This window comes from Sylvia atricapilla, chromosome 24 (assembly GCF_009819655.1).
Source record: "Sylvia atricapilla isolate bSylAtr1 chromosome 24, bSylAtr1.pri, whole genome shotgun sequence".
Taxonomy (NCBI): domain Eukaryota; kingdom Metazoa; phylum Chordata; class Aves; order Passeriformes; family Sylviidae; genus Sylvia; species Sylvia atricapilla.
Genome location: NC_089163.1, coordinates 2,883,388 through 2,898,721, shown reverse-complemented (window position 1 = coordinate 2,898,721; position 15,334 = coordinate 2,883,388). Strand labels below are relative to the sequence as shown.

Below are 15,334 nucleotides of genomic sequence, written 5' to 3'. Positions count from 1 at the left end.
GTCCTATAGAAAGTCAGTTCCAGGAGCTCTGTGGAGCCCAGACAGGGAGATTAGGAGCAAAGCCCCGTGTAAGCCTTTCAGGGTTCATTTTGGGGTTGGTGATGTGAACTGCACGCTCCAGCAGCTGGAGAGAAGCTCAGTCAGTCAAGACATTTCTATTCCCATCCACTCTGTTACCCTGCCCTGTGATCTCCTAAATCACTTCTCCCCTCTGCACCTTCATTTCCTGCACCTGAAACAGCAAGAAAAAGCAAATTCTTTTCTTCTCTGGCAAGCAGGAGCTGCTGCAGGAAACTTCATCCAGGCATTCCAGTAACTGTAACATCATCTTTACTAATATCATATTGAGAGAAAACAAAGGACCAAGGCTGGTGCAAGCACTGCTCAAACAATCCCCAGAATGACAAATCCCTCCCATCTTGGGTCACGCCACAGCCCCGCACTGGTCATATGAGAGGGAGACTGAACAGAAAGCTGTTCCTAAACAGGGAAATACAATCTGTCAAGAAAATTCAGTAACAACTTTCACAATTAACTGTACCCCAGGATCCCCCAAAAAATCAACCAGGATGGTAGTTGTGGATTTTTCCTTAACCTTCCCTTAAAAAGGTCTCAAAAAATAGCACTGAGTGAGAAGGGCTAGTTGTACACATGGAATATGCGTGGAGATCTACAGGGGGAAAATGCAAAACTTCAGGCTGGATCCACACAAAATCCTTCAGCAGAAGAAATCACCCTCATTTGATGTACACAAGCAGCACTCGATTGAACAAGTGTAGCTACAGGCCATTGGAAAACAGTCAAAATGGTGAATTTCCTGCTTGCACACATTTATACTGTTTGCTGGAGACAATCTGCTGTTTCTTTTTGGCATATTTAGTATTTTTTAAACCACACAAAGGTTATGTCTGGTTCTCCCAGTGACTGGGTGTTTGCCATATGCTGGAGCATCCTGAGTTTTCTCTCCTGGGGCTGCCTCAAACCTACAGATTTTGGATGTTTTGGTGGCTCTTCTCCTCAGCATGGGCTGGATTTGTGGAGCTGCACTCAGAGAACTTGTTAATCACAGAATCATGGAATCTTGCTGGGGCTCAGGCAGGGGCATAAAACAAGGGCCAGTTGGAGCCACCTCAGTGAGACAATGTTGAGGCAATTCCAGTGTGACTTTTCTTTTTTTTTCTCTCTTGTTATTAATTATCCACATTACTCCACAATATCCTGGAAGCCTCTGGATAGAAGTGCCCAAGATTGCAAGAGACTTGGAGCAACGTGGTCATAGAGAAGTGTCTCTGCCCATGGCAGGGAGTGGGACTGGGTGATCCTGAAGATCTCTTCCAGCCCAAACCATTTCAGGATTTCTGTGCAAGAAGGCACTTTTTGCCCTGAGAAATTTAAGTAGATTGCAACTGGGGTGGGAAAAAAATAGAAAATAACATTCATTGCTCAGCAGCTGATAGAACCCATGTCCAGCCAGGTGATGAACCACAGATGCCAACCAAGGTCTCTACCTGAGCTCATGGAAGAGCTCTGAAGCCATGAGACTGATAGGAAAATCCACAGGGTCATCTTCAGCTCTGGGAAAAAATCCTATATTGGCTCAATGGGTGAGCCAGGCTTGGGACTGTCCCTTTGGCAGTAAAGAAACCAACTTCAATAGTTTTGAGGCACATGGACACTGACCATCCCTCTGTCCTGGCACTGCTGGGGCTGTACATTGGATCCTGGTGCAGCTCTGGGCTCTTCATGGCAGGATACTGAGGAGCTGGAGAGTGTCCAGAGAAGGGGACAGAGCTGGGGAAGGGTCTGGAGCACCAGGAATGGCTGAGAGAGCTGGAGGGGCTCAGCGTGGAGAAAAGGAGGCCCAGGTAGGACCTTCTGGCTCCCCATAACTCCGTGACAGGTGTGTGGGTGAGGTGGGGCCATGTCTCTTACTATGAGTGAGCTCAGTGAAAGACAAGACCAAATGACCTCAAGCTGAGATAGAGGAGGTTCACATAAGATATTGAAAGAAATATTCATGGTTCGCATGGTCACACACTGGAACAGGCTGCCTGGGGAAGTGGTGGAGTCACTGTCCCTGGAGGTGTCCAGTAGGAGCCAGGTGACATGGTACCAGAGGCAGTGCTGGTTGAGGGACTGAATGATCTGAAATCCAACCTTGATGATTCCACGAAAATCTTAGGCGGACGCCAAACTTGGGGACATGGTTCAGCGGAGGGCACAGCGGTGGCACTGGGCTGAGGATAACCTCGAAGGTCTTTCCCAACCTCAATGCCTCATTCAGCCACCCTGTGGCTTTTCCACCTTTAACCACCCCGTGATTCCAAAGGGATGGAACTCGAGCCCCTCAGATTCGAGGCCGCTCCGTCCTTTTCACCTTCAAAAACGCCGTGATAGAACGAGACTCCCTCAAGTTCCCGCCCCCCCCACTCCCCTCAGGGCGCCGCGGTCTCGCGAGAGCGGTGGCTCTCGCGAGCCGTGACGTCATCGTCGCGCGCGGGCGCGCAGGCGCGGGGCGGGCCGCGCTGTGTCACGGCCATGGAGTACCTCATCGGCATCCAGGGCCCCGACTATGTCCTGGTGGCCGCGGACACCGTGGCGGCCACCAGCATCATCCAGATGAAGCACGGTGAGACCCTGAGGGGCACCGGGCTCCCGGGCTAAGCCCTGGCCCGGTAGGGTGTCCCAGGGCCCCGGTGTGCGCGGTTGGGGTGCTGCGGGCCCGCCGCTGGGGCTGAGGGGAGGCTGTTCACAGAGGAGGAGGTTGCTCGGTTTGAGCGCTGCCAGGTCCTTCAGGGGAGGTGTAGTGACCGTAGGAAATGCCGGGCGGCCTCTGGAGCGCGGAGCCAAGGTGGAGCTTAAATCGCCCCTTGCTCCAGGTAAAGTCCCCAATCCTGACCGAGTATGACCGCTCTGTGTTGGGTTCTGGGCTTAATTTACCTGTTCAGGTGAGAGCTGGCTTGTGACCTCAAGCCTCGCTCTGTACAGCAGTGTAGAAGTGTTAAAAAACAGAACAGGGATAACGATGTGTGACAGGAGGTCCTCACTTGTGCCGAATTCACTGGTAAAACTTGATTCATGGAAGAAAAGGGATTATGGGGACTAAAAGTATCAGTGAAATTAATAGCACTGGGTACAGGAGCCAGACTGAAACATGGCTTTGGTTTCTTTGTGTGGTAAAACATCTAGGGTGTCACCAAGTCTCTGGAAATCCCTAAAATCAATTTTTCTTCCTGCTGTTGCTATGGCCTGGACTGAAGCTTGTTCTGTTCTGAAGACTGTGCTTTAGTAGCTCTTCTAAAAAAAGTTGTAGAATAGAGGATTGCTAGGTCATACAAATGAAGATAAAGAAATCTATATAAAAATGTTATAGCACCTCAAGTGTTTCACTTCAAGTCTGTGATTGCCAACTGGAGCAGTGTTAGAGGCTGTGAAACCTGGTGGTACATACAAAAGTAAAATTTAATCACTTTAAATAATGTTTTCTAAGTTAATGTTGATGCCAAATAGGTTAGTCACAAGCTTTAAGGAAGATGTACTTTGAACACAGGATTTAGTTGCTTTTGCTGGGGAAGGTGCCCATAAATTTCAGATCTATATTTAGAACATTTATTTGTTAATTGATTTCAGCCTGGAAAAGCTTTGAGGTGACCTAATTGCCCTTTCCAGTACCTGAAGGGAGCCTGCAGGAAGGATGGAGAGAGACAATTTACAAGGGCCTGGAATGACAGGACAGAGGGAATGGCTTTCCATTGCCAGAGGATGGGGTTAGATGGGATATTGGGAAGGAACTGTTCCATGTGAGGGTGGGGAGGCCTGGCACAGGTTGCTCAGAGAAGCTGTGGCAAGGTTGGATGGGGCTTGGAGCAACTTAGGATAGTAGAAAGTATCCCTGCCCATGGAAAGGGATGAGCTTTAAGCTGCCTTCCAACCCAAACCAGTCTGGGATTGCAAGGGCTGGGCGGTGTCAGTGGCTTTCTCTGAGCTCCAGACAGCAGCTCCAGAGCTGTGATAAATTTTGACATCGTTTCTGAGGATTGTGACACTTCCTCCCTGTCTTGCAGCACAGATTGTTCAGCACCATTTAGTGAGGTGGAGGCTTGGTGTTTGTCCAAGCTCTCAGTGGAGAGAAGGGATTTTCCCTTCACTCCAGCAGCTGCTCAGTGTTTGTCTGGGATATCCAAGTGCCAGATACCTGTTGTAGTGAGAGGAGACACTGTGAGCACAGGATTGTCTTCAGCACTGTCATTTTAGCAACTTGGATCAGCTCAAACATGCACAAACTTACAACTGTTTTAAACTGCAGTTACCACTAAAAATATGAATTAGTGTTCCTTAATTTCCTGTTTATAAGTGGGCTTCGTTACGATTTGTAATTGTTACTTTAATTTTCGTTCTCTTTGGTTGTTTGGCTTGGGTTTTTGGTTTTTTTTTTTCACAAAAATTACAAGCAAAAGAAATGTTTCTGGAAAATCCTCATTCATGCAAGCTTCTGGTTTTTGGGACTGCTGGATAGGAGGAAAAAGGCATCATTTGACATGGAATTTGTTTCTGGATTTCCCAAGATTGATTTTGCTCAATGTGTTGATATTTCAGCTTTATATTAAATTATTTCCTTCTCTTGCAGAATATTTGAATAAAGTTCAATAGTCACTAAGCAAAATTCTTACTTCTGATTCTGGGAAGCAAAACCTTATGCTTTGAACATAATGTTCTGTGTGAAGCTTTATTCTTTCCTACCTTGCTTCTAAAGTAGGAAATACTATATATTTCTGGAATGCCTCCCTTCCTGAAGGGCTTTGTTCCTCTTTAACCACTCTTGTGTTCTGTGTCACCTGCTGTGGGACACCAAATGTCAGTGTTTGCTCAGAAAGGCTTTTTACTGGTGCTCCAGGTCATGATGCAGTTACCCAAATCTCTTTCTTGCTTCTGTAAAGTCCTGATGCATCAGGATATTAGCAAAATAATTTATTCTTCGTCATGACCATGGCATTCAGTGTTGTTTTTCTTTGCCTAGATCATGACAAAATGTTTAAGATGAGTGAAAAGATCTTACTGCTGTGTGTGGGGGAGCCTGGAGACACGGTGCAGTTTGCAGAATACATCCAGAAAAATGTTCAGCTCTACAAAATGAGAAATGGTGAGTGAAGCAGGACAGGCCCTGGGGGCTGGGAGCAGAGCTAAGGGTGGTTTCCAGGGGAATGTTGGTGAAAAGTGCTGTGGCCAGTTCTTCTGATACATTGGGCAAATTGTCAAGCTACATGTCCTTAATATTTGAAGTTTTTGAAGCCATATGTTTCTATCATCCATAGAGATATAAACTACCCAAACTGTGAGGGCCCTTTTTATGCTTTTAGCTTTCAGAATAAACCAGAATTAGACAAAAGGCACTACAATTTGTCACTAAAGAACATTTTGTTATTTCGAAACAGGAATGGGAAGATGGGAGGTGAAACAATGATTTGGGCTGTTACCAAATAAATATTACTTTACATTACATACCAAACAAATAGTTACATTTCTTCTCCAGGTTATGAATTGTCTCCCACTGCAGCTGCAAACTTCACCCGGCGAAACCTCGCGGATTATCTGCGGAGTCGGGTGAGTAAAAGCTGAGGGATTTTGGCAGAGGCTTCCAGGGAACATTCCCATCCTCAAATAATGGAGTCTGAAAAAGGTGGAAGCTGCTGTCTTTAGTGATGAATTTGGAACTGGATGTTCAGGGGCGTAGTGGGGTCAAGGAACAACTTGGCATTCAGTGCTCTGGTCTGAGTAACAAGGGGTTGATGGATCACAGGTTGGACTCGATTTTTGACATCTCCAACATCAATGATTCTGAGATTCTTTGAGTTCACGTTGCTGAAATAATGTCCTAGTAAAGTAGAACTTGATTTGCTTATTTTAAAACTTATCACATCACTTATCAATAACTGATACAAGCATAGACTTAAAATTCCAGCCTTGGGCCCAATAAACAGTTTGTCACTGCAGTCATAAAGTGAATTAAACTTCTTGAGCATCGAGATAAGGTTGTGAGTTTTCATGCAAATGCACCAAATCCGTTTAATCTTCTTGGAAAATGATTTCATAGAGCAAAGCTGTTTGATGTACTTAGGAAAACAAGTGCTTTTTGTAAACAGCAACATGAGGCTTTCAGTAAATACCACATCCAAGTTGGGGTTGTGTTTTCAAGTTACTGAACTGCCATTACTGATGTTTCCCAGGGTGATTTTTTTCAAAGTATGAAGAGTTTTGTGTGGGCAAACAAACCTTTAATGATCCAAGGTTAGGAAGCATTTCATTGAGAAGAATGTTAATGTGTTATATATGAAAGAAAGAAAACAGATATGAAAGAAAACAGGATGAAAGAGGATATTGAGATTGAAGTTGATCAGCTCTGTCAGGGACAGAGTGGGTTAAATTGTGTTGGTTTTCTAACAGTGCACTGCTCTGGCCTGAAATCAGGTTTTCCAGTAGCAAATAAAGGCCAGTATTAACCTCAGAGCTGTATTGTTGAGAACTACACATGAGGAGTGAGAGTTCTTCCAGAACTCATCCACAGGAACAGCCAGGGATTACTGTTCTCCTTTCTGACGTGGGTCACAGCTGCAGGTAGCAATTTTCCCTTGTGTGTCCCTTCCAACTCAGGCTATTCTGTGATTCCACACTACTTTTCCACTTTAAATGGCTCCATCCAACTGCATGGCTGGCAGGTGATGGTTGGCAGGGGTGCTGTTTGCTTTAGCTTGTGTCGAGGTGTGATTTGGAAGGTCTGTGTGTGTTCTGTGCATTCCTGTGCAGTTCTCGAGGCTGATGTGGAGCAGTGATGCTGTTTGGGCCTCGCCTTGGTGCTGATGTCTCATCTCAGGGACATCTGACCTGCACAGATGAGACTGAATGTCCTGTCCTCTTTTAGTAGAGGCAGCTATTTCTTAATATATTATTTAAGGTACCTTTAACAGGCTTTTTGGTAAATCTGCCCATCAGGAGGCAGCACTGATGTGGCACCTTTTTCTTCCTCTGTACCACATCCCTTGGGGCCTGATCTTCCCTTTGGCTCTGCTCCTCCCTGAGCCCACGCCTGTCTTCCAGCTCACCTGCTCCAGATGGGCAGCAGAGTGGGGAGGACACTGGCAGAGGCAGATGTGTTTATTTACCAGAGACAAAACACTGCTCTGGTGCAGATGGCAACACCCCAGGGCATGCAGCGCTCTCTGACACTGCTGTCACACTACACTGATCTCCACATTGCAGGCAGAACCTTCTTTCTCTTAACTGTAGCACTTAATGGTTTGTTTGTGGCATTTAGAATTTGACAATACAAGCCTTGCCATCAGAGTTGGGTTTTTTCCTGTGAATTTTGTTACATTTTCATCATATGTGGGATACCAGAAGCGTTAACACTAGTGCTCCTTATCTATTGAAACTGCATAAGGGATTCCTGGAGGCTACTAATGTAATCATGTGGATCATGAAAATAAAATTTAAAAGGAAAAACATGCCATCCCCTCCTGTTAGGAGTGGGAAAATAGTTGAGAAGTAAAAAGTTTGGTGGGGAAAAGGTAGTTTGTTGCTTTATTGGTACTCACTGTGTGAAGCTGTTATAGGAGGCCAGAGGGTGTATGAAAGGGAAGGTTAAACTGCAGCAGGCCTTTCTCAGGCATTTAGACTCTTGTTGTAGCCAAGATCAAAATAGAGCTTGTTCAGCATTGTTTATCACCATCCAGGTGCCCCCCTGTTACCCAGTTTGATTTCATTTAGGATTCTCACGACTCCTGTAGTCCAAGGTCTTGATATCTTGGGGATGGCTCATAAGGCATTGCCTTGAAATTGTTCTTCTGATGGAAAGTATCAGGTATGAGGACACTGGGCTTGTATCTTAAGGCCATTGCTGTTGTCTTTGCATCTCCTTGATAGTCACCATGTGGTTTTTCGTGACATTTCTCTTTTTAAAACACAAGAGCTCTGCTCCAAAGCAGGATCTGAAATGAGTCTTTGTGATTTCTGTTTATGTATTACAGTTGAGGCAAACCTAGAAATTGCTTTGGCTTTCATGGAGGTGAGTGGTGCTGTAGTGTGTAGTGACAGGACAAGGGTGAATGGCCTTGAGAGCAGTGTTAGACTGGACATTGGGCAGGAATTGTTCCCTGTGAGGGTGGAGAGGCCCTGGCACAGGGTGCCCAGAGAAGCTGTGCCTGCCCCAGGATCCCTGGAAGTGTCCAAGGCCAGACTGGACAGGGCTTGAAACAACCTGGGATAGTGGAAGATGTCCCTGCCCATGGCAGGGGGTAGAATGAGATGAGCTTTAAGGTCCATTTCTACCCAAACCATTCGAGGATTCTGTTGTTACCTGTTCTAGCGCTTCACCTGCTGAATCCAGTGAGGGTTTAGTACATCGAGCTCCCTGCCGAGGCTGTATGTGGGAATAGGAAAAACAACCCCCTGCCCTCCAAAGGTGATGAAGTTCAGTCTCTGGTTGTGATGCTGTTTAATTATAGCTGACAGGGTCTGGCTGCATTCCAAAGGCAGCTTTCAGCTCCTCTCCCCATGTCCACACTTGGCAGGAAGCTTCCTTGCTCCCACCTTTCCCCCCTCGCTGTGACTTCGGCTTCCGCCAGATGTCACAGGGCTGTGTCACCACCGAGCTGGGGTTGGGCTGTTTAGCACAACTGTGCTCTTCAGCTGTAAATTCTGAACAATTTCACACATCTCCTAATTGCTGTCGTTATTTTAAATCAAACAGCACCAAGTGCAAAACTACTTGGGATGAGAAATGGTGCTTCTGTAGGAAGGGAAGTTTGGGTTAAAAATAATGTCCTGGAGTGTCAGTCATCACTCATTCGATGGCCCTTTAACCATGTCAGCCTTGTAAAGAGTTGAGAATTGTTGGCATGGACAGAAGTCAAGGGAGGCTGGCTTTGGAATGGACAAGAAGATTGAGATGTACAAGAAATTCCAGTCCCAGCATTGAGGTGTCACGCTGCAAATTTCATTTATAATCGTGGAAGTAGTAAATAGATTATGTATAATTGCTACTGTTTAAATCCTGCCTTTCTAGAATAATAAGGCATGGGGGATAATTATTTACATTTGAGTTTTAAGAAGCCTCAGAGACCATTAGCAGGAGAACTTAAAACTGAAAATCAGTTTACAGATGGGTTTAAGTCTGTATAACACCATTTATTTATGGTTGAGTATCTCGCATATGCCAATGTTGGTAATTCCAAGTCACACAATAATTTGAGTGATCTTGTGTCATGGCTCTTAAATATCAACTTGTGTGATGTTTCAGAATAAATAAATGATGAAATACAGCCTAATTAAACCAATACAGCTGCATGGTAACTTCTTTCCAAATACTCTTGGATGCTTTGAAGATTAAATCACACAATTTAAAGTGATGTTTTATATATAACTGTAGCCTGCTTTATTCTTTCATACTGTCTGAAAGTAAAAATACAGTGGCATGCGATTTTTTTTTGTGTGTGTGTGTGAGTGGAAATTTACTGTATTGAGTATCAAAATGAACTTTTCCTATGATGCAGTTAATGTTTTGGCTTTAGGGTGAAATTTTGTTTGCTTTTTAAATCTGGTAGTTGCATCATCATTTTTTTTTTTCTTATTTTGTTGCCTTTTTGATCCAGGCTTTCCAGCAGTTTGGAGATATCCTGTTAGTACAATTAATTTAATAAGAAACATTGTGTAGATATGGAAATACTGGAAGTATATAAAAGCTGCTTTTAAAAATACTTACAATGCCCAGATTTTTTCTGATCCTACATTTAAAAATAATACAGTGCACGTGTGTTTCATGGTCTTACAAAGTACAGATCTTGGAACGAGATGTAGGAGAAGAAGAGATGTCTGATTTATTCATGATGGTGGAACACTAAACCCAGAACATGGAGTAAATTGCCAAATATTAAAGATTAAACTTGGTACATGCAATAAAAACCATTTCCAGTGAACAGGACACTGTGTAAGTGCAGTGTGTGAGAGCTTTCATACATGCTGAGACGGGCCGTGCTCACTGGCAGGGGGACTGAGAAGAGAGCAAAGAGCAGGTTAAACGAACAAAGAGTTCTTAGAAACTGCAAAATGTTCACGTTGTGCTCACGTGGCAGCAGTAAAAATCCACCAGTTTTATATGGAGATGAAAGAATCTGGTGTGAAAACTGCATTCAAGTTTTTTAAAGTTTGAGTGTGCTGTGAAAGCTGTAAAAAAACCCCTGAACTCACTGGTTTTCAAGAGAATAAGAGTTCTATGTTTTTATTTGCTTGTGCACTCCGTGTTACCAGGAGACCTGATCACTTTTAGCTTGAGACCCACGATGTGCTGCAGGCAAGATTGGTGTAGCATTCTGTGATAGGGACTTGGGTAATCAGCTCTGCTGCTGTTCCCTGGTGCACAGGGAAATCAGGATTCAAAGATTTGGTGTGAGTGCTCTAACAAAAACATCATTTCTCTTGGCAGACCCCTTACCATGTGAACCTTCTCCTAGCTGGCTATGATGACCACGAGGGCCCTGCCCTGTACTACATGGATTACCTGGCAGCTCTGGCTAAGGCTCCTTTTGCAGCACATGGATATGGAGCATTCCTTACCCTCAGCATCCTTGACCGCTATTACAAGCCAGGTGAGTGGAGCCACTGGACAGGAAAATTCTCCTGCTTCAATTTAGGCCTTGACTTTATTAACCAGTGAGACTGACATTTGCTAAATCAGGTGGCTTTGCTGTGGTGCAGCAGATTGGAACTTGACTTTTTGTTAGATAAATAGAGCTCAAAAGGTTGCCTTTGGTTTCACTAGCATGGTAACAAAACTAGTCAACTCTTTAATTTTTTCCTGTTTGCAGCATAACAAACTGAGACTAAAGGACGTTTCAGTTATTCTAAAACACGATTAGACTTTTCTGGACCATTGGCAGCTGGTAGTCTGCTTTTGTCAACAGTTTGACAGCTTTATCTTGCTTGTCTGTTGGCTCTGATATGTACATTTTCCCAGATTGTCAATATTCAAAGGCCAGTCCCAGATCCTATTGCTCCATATCTTGGATTGGTTTTGCGTGTGATAAATTAAAAACATTCAAGTGAAAAGATATTCCTAGCAAGATCATCTCCAGCATTCTGAAGTGGTGATGATGAATCACAGAGCATGGAAGGGTTTGGTTTGGCAGGAACCTTAAAGCTCATCTCATTTCACCTCCTGCCATGGGCAGGGACACCTTCCACTAACCTGCCCATGGACACTTTCAGGGATAGGGCAGCCACAGCTTCTCTGGGCAGCGGAGAGGTTTTTAGACTGATTTAGTTCTGTGCACTTGGCAGCTGCTCATCATAACTATTATACATGTTTGTACCTGTCTGAACTTTCAATTTTAGAATCATAATCCACTGCCAAGGAATAAACATGGCCCCATCCCCACTGTGCAGATAAAGAAACACGCAAAGCACAGAATATTGTTAATCTGACATCTTTGGCTTTAGCTACAAACTATTTGACTCCTGTGTGCAAAGCTAAATTTGAGTTATTATCTCTGCTCTGAGATTAGAAATCCTTTCATCTGCCTCCTTCAAGAAATGTAGCTATAAACTGATCATTTTCATTTAACTTGCCTGAGCAATGGATGCAGGTCTGGAACAAAGCCTAGAAAGAAGTTTTAGACCCACAGACCCTGTTTGTTTTCTAGTCATGTCCCTTAAACAATCTATTGTTCCGTTTTCACCATTCCTTGTGGAACAGAGGAAAATAATGAACTTCATTGTCATGGCTTGTCACCCCTATAGAGTGCTGGATTTTATCCTGAAGTGTGAGAATAGCAGGAGCATCCCACACGTGCCTTGCCCTTTATTGAGCTCATACCCAGCAGGAACATCACACTAAACCCATCTCCACCTCCTGCCCTGGACTCGCAGCCGGCCGGGGCAGCTGGAGCTGATTTAGAGCTGCAATAAACTCTAGGAGAGGGAGGTGGCTGAGCTTCTCTGAGCCAGGCCCTGGCCATGGGAGGCAGAATTCCGTCATGCTTCCCATTCCCTGTAACAAATCGATTCTCAATGGCTTGTTGCGGCGTGAGCACTGCGGTGCAGGGCGTCCTCGGGACATCTGGAAAGTGTTTTCTGTGAGCTGGGAAGGAGAGGTTTTGGTGCTCAGCTGAAAAGTTGTTTAAATTTAATAAAAGTTTCTGTGGAGAGAGATGGCCTCTAATGAAATCAATCTGGGGATGTTTTCCCTTTCAGGTATCACACGTGAGGAAGCCGTGGAGCTCTTAAAAAAATGTCTAGAGGAGGTGAGTCGCTGAACTCGGTCCCTGATGCTCCTGAGAAAGGAATGTTTGTTTGCATTCATTCGCTGATACTTTCCTGTTCCTCTTGTCGCATTTCTTGCTGCCTTTGCCAGAAGGGTAATAAAGGCACTGGCCAGATGTGGAATAGCTACTGAGGAAAAGGATTTACGGGCAGTTGCGTTGCCTTTGCATGGTTCACATCCTCCAGAACGTAAACTTGGAGCTTAATCGCTTTGCTTCCCTTCTGCTTTCTGCGTGCTTAGCATAATATTGATCCAGACTTTTTCCTCTTATGTTTCTTCTGAACATACTGCAGCATCCTTGTCACTTGTGTTACACTTAACAACTCTCAGAAGTATATACTGATTCTTTTCCAGCTTGGGAAGTGATACCTGAGGTAAAGCATTGACTTTAAAGTTCATGACCAATTTTAGAGTAAACATTAAGACTCCAGACATTTCAGACACCGAGGCTTTTATTGTAGGAAAATAGTCTTTATCCTTGTCTTTAAGAGATTGATTTGAATGTGACATCAAGAAGAAGTGCTCTGAAGAGGTCCTGTTTGAAGTATCTTTGTGATATGTACACTTTGTGTCCAAAATTTTAGCCCACTCTAGTTTTTCTGCCTAAATGTCTTCCTTGTTAACAGGCCTGGCTATTTTGATCTCTAACTGAGGCTTGTCTGATGTGCAACATCTTACAACAAACTCCCACTAATTCATTCCTGAGCAGTGAAAAAAACCAGTGTAGTTCCTAATATTTCAGGTTGCTAGAATCTGAAATGGATGGAAATTTAAAATATACTCTCCTCTTTTATTTAAACTTTGAGTCAATCTCATTTCTTCTGTCTTTTTGTCTTTGCTGAACAGCTTCAGAAACGCTTCATCCTCAACCTGACCTCCTTCAACGCCCGGTTCATTGACAAGGAGGGCATCCACGAAGTGGACAATATACCCCTTGCCAAAGTGGAGTCCTAACTCTTGAGATCTTTCTTCAGCAGTCTTCTTGTTTTGTTTTCTCCTGGGTTTTTTTGTTGTTTTTTTTTTTCTATTCATTTGAAGCACACAAGTAATGTACTGCAGTGGGAACTCGAATAAAGCCTGACATTTATATAGCCAGTTTCATCTTTTTATTCCACTGATCCTTCCTGAGAAGATTTGAGTAAATTGTTCCACAGTGAAGGTGAAACTTGATTTACAGTTCATGTGGGCACATTCAGGTTATTTATCTTTCCTCTTCTGAGATTTTACTGCTCTCCAAATTTCTTATTTGTGGGAAAACTGTTTTCTAGATGACATTGTGCTGTCATCCCTCTCATCACTTAACCTCAGCAAACCCCAGACAAGTGGTCCGTGCCAAACATACACCATCTACTTTATTTTTTCAAAGATGTTACCACTCTTTGCCGTATAAAATAATAATCAGGTTTTCAAAGACCTTATTTGCTTTCAATAGAACTTTTTTTCACTTTAATTAGGTTAACACAAAGGTTTTCAAGTAGAATGGATTTTAAAATGCACTTTTAACTCACCTGGCAATGGTTCTGTTACTAGGAAAGAGCATTCTGCTGGCACAGTGGGCTCATAACTACATTAAATAGAATTTAAATAGTATTTTAAATAGAAACTGATACCAGTTCTGTGATTTTTCTTAATTGATGTGTCTGTACATTTAGAAGTACATGAAAGCAGTTCAGTGAGAAATTAAACTGCAGCACTTCTCATAAATCTTTGAATTACTCTCAGCTAGCTAGAGCTTTGTTTCCTTGAGAATAATCCCTGATGATCCATCTAGGCTCAAGATGCTGCTTCCCTATGAAACCCCCATTCATGGAACAGCCTCAGATAATTATCATGTGGCTGATCCTTGTGGTCTGCCCAGAAGTGATTCTTTTGAGAACAGTATTTGGTGTGACTCCTTCCCTACTTGAATTGGCATTAAAATTGTTCTGGGTGCTTATTTTATGTTTGAATAAGCTCAGGAAAAGAATCTTGAAAATAGGGTAAATGTGTACACGACTGTGTGCAGACTGATAGTTTTGTGTTGTGGCATAACACCCAAGTTTACAGCTGGAAAAGGTGAGTGACAGACTTGAGTGTTAATTTGTCTAAGCTTTTTGGTCTTACCTCAGTGGTGTGTTTGAGAGAGTTTGTTCCTTCCCAAAAAAAAAGTTGTCAGTCTTAAAGGATTCCTGCCTTCTGGAATGGATGAGAACTGGATGAGACTGAGACTTGCTTAATGACACAGAAGAGATTTGCAGCTCCAGTGCCTTAACTCACCCTGCCTCTTACTTAAATCTGAATCTTCCCTGGAGTCCCATCAGGCTTTGTAGTTTAATTCTTCCCAGAATGAGTTTAATTACAGCTGATTTTGCTGTAATGGCTGCAATGGCTTTTATTTAAGGCTAGTGACACAGAACTCTGAAACATTTTGCTAAAACTCATTTTATCTCTTGAAAACGTTTTAAACTTTTACACTCAGCAGTCCCCAGCCTGACGATTTCCTCTTGGCAGGTCACATTTAACACGAGCTGAGTCGGAGCGTTTTCGTTCCGCCACTGAAATCTCACCCCTTCGTGTTGCATTAATGTACTTGTTTAGCTTAATGCAGCATCTCTAATTTATTTTACCACTGATGTTGAATGTTTTTGCAGGTTTCTTGTCTCATTTCAAACTCATCACTGCAGAGGGGGCTGAGCTGATGTGATATTTTTGTCACTGCATATCAAAGCAGCGATGCCTCTTCATTGGAGGGATTCATTGTTCAGACACTGAACTGGGGTGTGGAGCTCTTGGATGATGTGAGCCTGGCAGAGAATCTGCCTGGAGTTTTTATTGGCACCTATTTGCATGCAGGTGATTAATAAACATAAAACAATTATTCTCTGGTTGGATCCAGGTTGGAGTGGAACATATGTTTTGCCCAAGGGCAGGGCCCAGGATCTGAATCCCCCATGGAAAGGAAGATCCAAGGGGTTGCATCCGAAGCCAGTGGAGCGGCAACCTTGAGGAATGAATAAATACAGCCCTTGATTCCAACCCAGGAAC

General features: G+C 43.7%; 2 protein-coding genes across 2 annotated transcripts in view; one reads left to right on the top strand and one right to left on the bottom strand.

The window, feature by feature from the left end:
• Positions 1-1,196: 1,196 nt before the first annotated feature.
• Positions 1,197-15,334, bottom strand: part of TFAP2E (transcription factor AP-2 epsilon) — a 46,309-nt gene continuing 32,171 nt past the window's right edge. The window contains exon 8 of the transcript XR_010745304.1: positions 1,197-1,206. The gene's annotated coding sequence lies outside the window, so the exon portion shown is untranslated. The remainder of the gene's footprint in view (positions 1,207-15,334) is intronic.
• PSMB2 (proteasome 20S subunit beta 2) lies at positions 2,490-13,401 on the top strand. Its single transcript, XM_066335517.1, has 6 exons — positions 2,490-2,629; positions 5,018-5,140; positions 5,531-5,601; positions 10,475-10,637; positions 12,241-12,290; positions 13,157-13,401. Exons 1-6 carry the CDS (start codon positions 2,539-2,541, stop codon positions 13,262-13,264), a joined length of 606 nt encoding a protein of 201 aa, XP_066191614.1. The 5' UTR covers positions 2,490-2,538; the 3' UTR covers positions 13,265-13,401.

What these genes read in the sequence shown, in the direction of transcription:
- PSMB2 (XM_066335517.1), top strand. Translation starts at nt 2,539, where the DNA reads ATGGAGTACCTCATCGGCATCCAGGGCCCCGACTATGTCCTGGTGGCC. An exon ending in CATCATCCAGATGAAGCACG is followed by an intron (nt 2,630 to 5,017) that starts GTGAGACCCTGA and finishes TTCTTTGCCTAG; the next exon opens with ATCATGACAAAATGTTTAAG. An exon ending in TGACCGCTATTACAAGCCAG is followed by an intron (nt 10,638 to 12,240) that starts GTGAGTGGAGCC and finishes TTTCCCTTTCAG; the next exon opens with GTATCACACGTGAGGAAGCC.